The sequence below is a fragment of the Alosa alosa genome, chromosome 4 (genome assembly GCF_017589495.1).
Source record: "Alosa alosa isolate M-15738 ecotype Scorff River chromosome 4, AALO_Geno_1.1, whole genome shotgun sequence".
In the NCBI taxonomy this organism is placed as follows: Eukaryota; Metazoa; Chordata; class Actinopteri; order Clupeiformes; family Clupeidae; genus Alosa; species Alosa alosa.
The window spans coordinates 4191547-4201103 of NC_063192.1; the positions used below are offsets into that span (position 1 = coordinate 4191547).

Genomic DNA, 9557 nt, shown 5'->3' on the forward strand with positions numbered 1-9557 from the left:
ACAAAACAGTTTACTCTGGTTCATACAAGGCTATACCAGATGCCTACAGGCGAAGTAAACCGTACACTGACACCACAGAAAAGTTGTTGTTTCTTGGCATAGGCCTACTATAATTTGGACATATGCAAATCATTCATTTACATGAGCACCATGCCAAACCAGATCTAGTCCTTCCTATACCCACCCTAATCGGAGATGAATCAAGACAAACTAGTCGAACCTGCTGTTAGGGCTAGTCAACCAAGGAAGTGAAGCCCTATATTGGTTAACACCACCATTCTTTTACACAATAATCAGAATCACCATATAATCTCAGCATCTTAAAAGAATAGTCTACATAGATTTCGAATGTATATGTACACTGACGTTTCATTGACACTGGAAAACATGTTTTTATGCTGCAGAGCATGAAGGGACATCATGCTGAGGCAGTCCCCAAAGCAAGTCTGAATGTGTATTTACCATCTTCTGTGTAGCTATTCACCGTATGGCATTGTACATCATCCACCTATATAATCTCCAGGGTACAGTATGTAGCAGGAGTCTAGCATTATAAGCAAAAACTAGGCAAGCCAGTACAAGGAGTTCAACACACACACACACCAGGAAGTGACATCTTACCGTGCATCCCATGGGGAGCCACACACACACACACACACACACAAAAGTCCTCCGAAGCAGCAGATGTAAACACAAGATCTTTATTCAGGGGAATAAAAAACACTGAAACAGTGGGCAGCAGCACAGTCTGTTTTTAGAAACACAACGGTCACGAAGAACTGAGACCAGTCACTTATCAGACAACACCACAAGTACAAACAGAGTTCACGAACAAAAGAAATCAGACAGCAGGACAGATGAAACACACACACACAGACACACACACAGAGAAACAGACGAAAGAGAATGTTGATCCCTTTTGCGGGGTGGCAGTGGGCGGCAGGCTCAGAAGATGCAGTAGGCTCCGCTCAGTACTCCTCGCCCTCCTCCTCGTCCTCCACGGAATCCGCTCCCACCTCCTCGTAGTCCTTCTCCAGCGCTGCCAGATCCTCGCGGGCCTCGGAGAACTCGCCCTCCTCCATGCCCTCGCCCACGTACCAGTGCACGAAGGCACGCTTGGCGTACATCAGGTCGAACTTGTGGTCCAGACGGGCCCAGGCCTCGGCGATGGCGGTGGTGTTGCTCAGCATGCACACGGCCCTCTGCACCTTGGCCAGGTCTCCACCGGGCACCACAGTGGGCGGCTGGTAGTTGATGCCAACCTGAATGGGAATAGAGAAAGTGTGAGATCAGTGGTTTAGAGCAAACCATCATGGCATGGCACGTGGGAACAACCAATCACATGCATTCTCTTCTCTGGGATCAACCAATCCCAAGCACAGCACACTCTTCCAGACTCACCTTGAAGCCAGTGGGGCACCAGTCCACAAACTGGATGGAACGTTTGGTCTTGATGTTGGCGATGGCCACGTTGACGTCCTTCGGCACCACATCTCCCCGGTACAGCATGCAGCAGGCCATGTACTTGCCGTGACGAGGGTCGCACTTCACCATCTGATTGGACGGCTCGAAGCAAGCAGTTGTGATCTCGGCGACAGACAGCTGCTCGTGGTAGGCCTTCTCAGCGGAGATGATGGGAGAGTACGTCACCAAGGGGAAGTGGATACGAGGGTAGGGCACCAAGTTGGTCTGGAACTCAGTCAGGTCCACGTTCAGGGCTCCGTCAAATCGGAGGGAGGCGGTGATGGAGGACACGATCTGGCCAATCAGCCTGTTAAGGTTGGTGTAGCTGGGCCGCTCAATGTCCAGGTTGCGCCTGCAGATGTCATAGATAGCCTCGTTGTCCACCATGAAAGCACAGTCGGAGTGCTCCAGGGTGGTGTGGGTGGTCAGGATGGAGTTGTAGGGCTCCACCACTGCCGTGGACACCTGGGGCGCGGGGTAGATGGCGAACTCCAGCTTGGACTTCTTTCCGTAGTCGACAGACAGGCGCTCCATCAGCAGGGAGGTGAAGCCGGAGCCAGTGCCGCCACCGAAGCTGTGGAAGATGAGGAAGCCCTGAAGACCTGTGCACTGGTCAGTCTGCGAGAGAGGGAGAAAGAAAGAAAGAAAAAGTTATTTCACCATGTGAGGCTTTTGCAATGGTGCAGAGGAAAGAAAAAGAGTGTGAGTGTCTACTGTAAATGAGAGCCCTACAGGCCCGTACTGTACATTCAGCAGGAGACACACTTGGCAATTGTCAGTATCATTAGTCAAGTTCCACACAGAAATAATGTTTTACCACCAAGAACCAGGAGATATGACTGGGATTCTTCCACACACAAGAAATGCAAGAGGACTGACAATAGTAAACTCCTTGTGCTTGTCTCGTCCCAGCAGGCAGAACCTGATTTGCAACAAAGAGCGTCGGCACAGTGACGAGGACGACACTCACCAGCTTGCGAACACGCTCCAGGACTATGTCGATGATCTCCTTGCCGACAGTGTAGTGTCCGCGGGCGTAGTTATTGGCTGCATCCTCCTTCCCGTTGATGAGCTGTTCAGGGTGGAACAGGCTGCGATAGGCCCCCGATCGGACCTCATCTGCGCCACGGACAAAGAAAAACAAACAATGACGGATGGGACACACAAGGAGCTGTGGCCTGCCCTTGTTTATTACAACTGCTAAACGATTCAGACCATGGAGTGTATTACATAGATCTGGAAAGAGTGAGGGAGCAGAGCCCCCATTCATTTCAATGGCCCATGCTAGGTAGCTAGGCTAGCTATCAAAGTTTGAAATTCACAGCAACCAATTTTTTCAAAATGGAGTTTCACAGGGCTTATTTCCAGCACCATCTAGAGTTAACCAATTAGATGCTACGTTACAGATGGAGACAAGATAGTACAACAGTATGTCGTCGATGCAGATTAGTGGTTGAGGTGATTTTGTGCTGGCAGGATCAGACAATCCACACGGATGACATCATCTGTGGCCATCAGAAATGTGGCACTTAAAGCAACACCAAAGCACTTTTCCTCTGTCGCACACACGCTATTTGTTTATCCAGCAACGGCTTTGCAAATAACGATGTCCATAGACAAGGTAGAATATGTTGCATGATTTTATGAAAGTATGATGTATTGCGACATCATGCAAGCTAAATCTGTAGTTTCTAATGTCTCATTCAATGGAACTACAGATCCGCTACCCGATCTGGCAAACTTACATAGTGCAGTTATAGCCGATAGAGGGCCCGCAAAGCGAATGCAGAAGTACCATTCACCCTGTTACGAGTTGATAAACCACTGAAACAAATTTGGAAACATTATTTTAAGATACAAAAAACTCTTTGGTGTTGCTTTAATTGGTTTGATTGTGAAAATGGGGCCAGAAGTGAGCACATATTGGACGCCATTTTAAAGATGGTGGAGGCCAGCTGGGATGCTAACTCGCTAAAGCTAACCCTCTTCCTCACCCCCTGGTTTAGACAGCACAGACAAAGGTTTCCATGACAGTGTTTCACTGGGGGCAGTTGCGGTCTGTGGCCACTAGAGGGCACAGTTGGCCAGCACATCTGACTGAAGGTCTACAGAGGTTTTCAGATGAACCCATATTCCCTGAGGGCTGTCCCTGTGTTCTCACCAATCACAGATGGTTCCAGGTCCACAAACACAGCCCGCGGAACGTGCTTCCCAGCACCGGTCTCGCTGAAGAACGTGTTGAAGGAGTCGTCGCCTCCACCTCTGGGCTTGTCGGCTGGCATGTTGCCATCAGGCTGAATGCCATGTTCCAGGCAGTACAGCTCCCAGCATGCATTGCCAATCTGAACTCCAGCTTGACCCACGTGTATGGAGATGCACTCACGCTGGATGACCAGAGAGAGAGAGAGACAGAGAGGAGAGAGAGAGGAGCACAGGAGTTTAAAAAATGCAGACCTCCATATCGCTGGGCATATGGCACCCAGGCATACTGACAGTGACTGACACACACACCAAAATTCAGAATTGAACTGAGAATAACTCCTAAATTCCAATTCTTGAATTTGATGAGGTCAAAAACAAGATCTAGAATAAAACTCAAATTTGAATTAAAGGAAGTACAATTGAAATTCAAAGAAATTCATATACATAATTTAAGTCTAGTGAATATTGCTTTTAAAAAGTAATCCGAATAAAGTTATCCAAACCACATTTATAATGGGCAACTTAAATCAGTAACCAATTACATTTCCAAATGAACCTTCCCAACACTGAATGTATGGGAGATTCAACACATTCCGTTGTGACTGGAATTTCTTTGAATTGCCATGAATTTAATTCCACTTCCTGTCATTACAATTCAAATTCAACTTCCTGTGGGGCGGAGCCAATTCAATTCAAATTCATGAACTGAATGGAGGTCAATTCTAACATTCTCAATTTTGCACAAGCCTGAAGCAACTGGCATGTTCGTCTCATTGACGCAAGGTCACCATTGTTGGGAGGCACACAACACCCCCGCATGCCGCATTGATGACGCAATAGTCATCACTCGCCGCGTGCGTGGACGCACACACACACTGGGCTTTGTGTGACCTTTAACAACTGCGTGACGGGACACCCTTACGACTTGATACACTCAGAGCCAAGCAGCCGCCTGCGTGGGACCCAGGATGGAGCAGCATCTGTCTGAGCAATGTGACCAGGCCCCTTCCCATAGTCAGAGTTCAGTCATAAAACCAGAGGAGGATAGACACACACCTGGCTCACGCACAAAACAAATGGTCGACCAGGAATCCACCTAGACTCAAACACAGGAGTCTGTAATTACTGCACTCCTCATTTACACACTAGCGAGTCTAAGCCGAGAATGGGCGTGGTCAGAATGGCATGACTACTGCCCTAGGACACTTACACTCTCTCCCTGTGTTTAAATGAGTGTGGTCCGCTTTAAAGCATAGCTCAGATTAATGTGGCCAGGCTTCCTTTAAAATCTGGGCAGGAGGCCAAAAAATTCCCTACACTTTCCTTAAAAGCCAGTTAGGGGGGCACACTATCAGAACTGGCCTGGACTGGATTCAGCATGGATGTGGGTTACTGTAAGGAGGGGCCTCTTGTGAATCTGGAGAGTGTACAGAAACATAAGGTGGCTCAGGTTTCTCTCCTAAAACAATCACTCCTCTCCTCTCCTCATAGGAGCACACACACCAGATCAATCTGAGACCACTTAGCCTACGACTGGGCTCTGACAAATAATCTTCACTTCACATTCAAATAATGCAGAAAGGGAGAGGCCAAGTTAAAACGATTTCTCACCGTGTCAGCAGAGGGAGAGAGAACTACCGCTACATGAGGGCCTATACTGTCCCGTCTGTAAAAAGAACCAGAACTACAGCCCACTACGGGCAACATCGTGGGGAAAGTAACATGTAACCATTAAGCAGGTTTTGACATGCTGCACACAATCACCATTTCAATGAAACCAACTCAACCCTCTCTCTGCAAGAGGCCTAATGATGTGTGTCGACTTCTTTTTGAACACCAACGGCCGACACACATGGCGAACACGGTACAGAGAAGCGACTTTATGGTGCTACCGAAAGCGATCCTGAATGAGTCAATGGATAAAAATGTCAAGGCGAAAAAAAGAAGGGAAAAAAATATTTAAAAAGAAACCGACAGACTAGGCCGCCAACCACTGTACAGGTCGGACTTATATGTCTGTCCTTGTTGTCAGACAGACACTACCTTTAACCAGGTGTACAAGGTTCTTCCCAATCTAAGTATGTCAAGGAGTGCGGGAGCTGACGCATGCGACTTTATGGCAGAAGAGTTCCCCGCTACTCGAGATCCCTTCCCCCCATCCCGGCTACGATGCATGAAAAAATCCCACCTACCCGTTTCCCAACCCAGGGCCAACATGGGCCTCTTCGACAGATTCCGCGGATTCCTCCAAAAGCACACCGCACACATGTCGCATAACCGCTTTGTTCCTCTACTAGTACATCACAGGCAAGCTCAGAACATTCGCTTTTGTCCCACGAACAAAACTTAGTAGAAAATGGCAGGAAATCACAGAAACAGGAAGGTGCGTACACAAAAAAGTTATTGTCGTGTGCAGTTTTAAAATGAAATGGGCACATGTCGAATGACCTTTCAGTCAGACTGAAAGTCGTCACGAAGTTAAAAACTATTTTACGACTCCGTCATGTACAGTAATAACTTAAGACTTTCTTGTCCAGATACTGTTGGCGCACTGGGGATGTGGCGCATCTGGTCCAAAATTAGATCGCACCACGGGGACAATGAAAAGCGAAAAGAGACAAAACTCACCATTTTAGAGATGGACTTTGAAAGTCTGATAAAAAAAATGTAGAGAAAAAGTGTTCTGTGCGTTGACTCCGTTGACTTTAGACGCGTTACGTGTCTCCGCCAACACAGCAATGTCATTCGAAGAAATGCACTGACAAGTTTTTATACGGGCCGCAGGAGAGACCGCCTTCACACGAGCACTATTGGTGCACGGAAGGGAGATGGCTCTCTACGGACAGTTATTGGTGGACATATTTTTATAATATTACGCCTTAATTAAGACTTACGCTTTACACAATTGAAATTAATACAATGTAAATGTCAAGTTTGAGACATTCAGTACAGCAGGCGTCAAATACATCGTCCTGTAGTTTTCCTGAAAAGTTTTAGGATACATTCATTGGAAAGGGGAGGGACACTACAATTTTGAAATTCGCTTTGAAGTTGTCTCTTGCGTTGCTCTGCAGAGCAGCTTCGCAAAGTGCTGAAAAAAGATTCCTCCCCTTTCAAACATACGAGGAGCGCATGTCTGGCATCTTTCAAAATTCAAAATACCAGTGCAGTTGCGGTTATCCGTCAAAAGATCCACCCCTACACATAGTGAAGTTTAAAGCCATACCTACACCAGTGGGTGTAAGTGGCTGTGTGAAATAGTACATCATAAGTAATAAAACAAATTAAACATTTCTCAATGTAGCTCAGCATCACCGTTAGTGGTGTATGCAGAAGACGACCTATCATAATAATGTCCAACAATCATCATGGTCATGTCGGAGTGGAGAGATGGGTACTTTACCCTGACCAAACCCAGACATTCTAAAGGTCAAAAGGTCCTTTAGTACAGGGATACACACACAGTACATACGAATACTTGAGTGTGCAGCTTGTGGGAGCGTGTTCCATGGGGAGGCAGAAGTGTAAAACTGCCCTAAATTGCACAGACAGGGTGTCACCGGAGAGATTCTCACAATTGCAGTCACCATAGCAGTCTATAGAGTCCCACTACACTAGTGCCTAAGTACGTCACGGAGTAACCAAATAGACATCTTCAGACATAACATGGTGCTTCGGCACGTAGACATCCAACCCCTGGACCAGGGGGGTATTCCAAGTACGGGGTTTAGTGATAAACCTGGGTAACTTAACTCAGAGTAAGTGGTAAACCTCCTACAACAAGAGCCCTATGGTATTGTTTTGTTAGGAGAATGAAGCCATACAGCTCTTCTATTAGGTGGTTTACCACCTACTCAGTGTTAACTAACCCAGGTTTGTCACTAAACCTCGTACTTGGAATACCCCCCAGGTCTCCAAGCAAGTTATGGTGGTGCAGGCACGAATGCACCACAATCTGCAAAATCTACCTCTCTAAAATATCAGCAACACAGTCCACGGACACCTGCATTTGGTCAACACGGTCCACAGACACCTGCATTTGGTCAACACAGTCCACAGACACCTGCGTTTGGTCATTGCTACCTGACATCAGAGATGGGAAGTAACAAAGTCCAAATTCTTAAGTACTGTAATTAAGTATCATTTTCAGGTATCTGGACTTTACTGGAATATTTATTTAACAACCTTTCACTTTACTCCCCTACATTTTCACAGAAATATCTGTACTTCCTACTCCTTACATTTATCAAAACTCTCTTCAAAAGTCTTGTTACTTTTGTGTTAATGCATTTGAGGAGAGCTATCAAATTAGTTTTTAATTTGAGGTCATTTTGTGCTTTCCCAACATCAAGGCTGATTTATACGTAAATCGATGGGACAGTAGTGATCCAAAAAGAGGGTTGACTTTGCAACTGTAGGGGTGCCGTCTAAGTGGCGACAGCAAGACAATGGTTACATGATAATGGAAAACTTATCTATCGAATTCAGTGCTTCATCAGGATGTGTACAGACGTCAAAACATCATATTCTTTGTCTGCTTTTCCATCTTAAAAAATGGACATTTCCCGACTAGGCCCTATTCTGCCAGTGAGCTTACCTCAAACAGAGGTTGTTTCTCTGCCAAGTTCATCCCATGGCTTGGTAGTAGGCAACAAGCTTGCTTGATTTTTTTTTTCATGAAATGTCATAGGGACAATGAAATAGTTGTAAAGGAGTACAGTTGTTAAATTGGAATAATTGTAGACTCCAGTCCACTTCTTTAATAGTAACAACTGGTAAACTAGTCCTTCAAAATGGCCAGGATACTTTGTACTTTTATACTTTATGTACATTGTAAGTCTGTACTTTGTTATTTTTACTTGAGTAAAGAAGTTGAACCACTACTTTTAACCAATACTTTTTCTAGAGTATTTTTTTACAGATTTTTACAGTATCTGTACTTCCACTTGAGTATGGAAAGTGTATACTTATTACCATCTCTGCTGTCGGCTTCTACACACAGTTGCGTGCGTTGCAGTGCTGGAGACGCATCCCATTCACTTTACATGTTCTTACGTCATCCGTTGCCGAATTGAATTGTGGGTCCGTTGCGTCAGGTGAGCAGCACTGAGGAAACGCATACACACCTGCCTCAGGTGAGCAGCACTGAGGGCGGTTGGACCATAGACACTTGATCAGGTGTACAGTGCTAAGGACAGCGGGACCAGACACCTGCAGAGTCCAGGACTGCTCATTCCCGCTTCATCATCTTCCCCAGGTCAGGTCAGATCCTGATATCACGTGAGGTCGCCCACGGGTGTGGGAGCAGAGTGTGGATTGATTTCTGCTGGGTGAGAATGACGCATAAGTAAGTTATATTGTAGAGACCTGATCAGAGCTCCTTTTCAAGCACAGGCAAAACCAGAAAGACTTCTTTCAAACTTACTGCACCAGAACATTCTGAAACACCTGAAATGTCAATAAGTAATGACTTACACACAGAGACAGAAAAACACAGACACCCACACATACAGGTAGACAGAAAAGACAACTACACGCACACACAGACAGACACACATACCGTCACACATGCAGACAGACAGACATAAACACACATGCAGACAGACAGACACACAGACACACACACAACCTGTGAGGAGACACAGCAGTAAAGGGACATGACCAAAGAGAAGACTGAATACAATCTTTATTAACAATAAGATTTAGTGTCTAAATGCACTTAAAATCATTATTATAATAGTTTTACAAACACACAAACATAAACACACACACTCGCACGCAGTCTCTCTCACACACACTCCAAATGATCAAAGAGATGTCTGATGCAAGATGAATGCACATAATGGCATGATGGAGAAAATATACTAGAGTCCCAAGCCTTAACTACAGCA

At 45.8% G+C, this 9557-nt stretch overlaps 1 protein-coding gene across 2 annotated transcripts; it reads right to left on the minus strand.

The window, feature by feature from the left end:
• Positions 1-685: 685 nt before the first annotated feature.
• On the minus strand, positions 686-9205 carry tuba5 (tubulin alpha 5). 2 transcript variants are annotated; one of them, XM_048240826.1, is made up of 5 exons: positions 8793-9205; positions 3626-3848; positions 2435-2583; positions 1402-2082; positions 686-1262 (listed from the first exon to the last, which is right to left on the minus strand). In XM_048240826.1, the coding sequence occupies exons 2-5, from the start codon at positions 3744-3746 to the stop codon at positions 969-971; spliced, it is 1245 nt and encodes a 414-aa protein (XP_048096783.1). In that variant the 5' UTR covers positions 3747-3848; positions 8793-9205; the 3' UTR covers positions 686-968. The 2 variants fall into 2 exon arrangements, with proteins under 2 accessions (XP_048096783.1, XP_048096782.1); XM_048240825.1 differs by lacking the exon at positions 8793-9205 and adding an exon at positions 6295-6451.
• Positions 9206-9557: the final 352 nt, after the last annotated feature.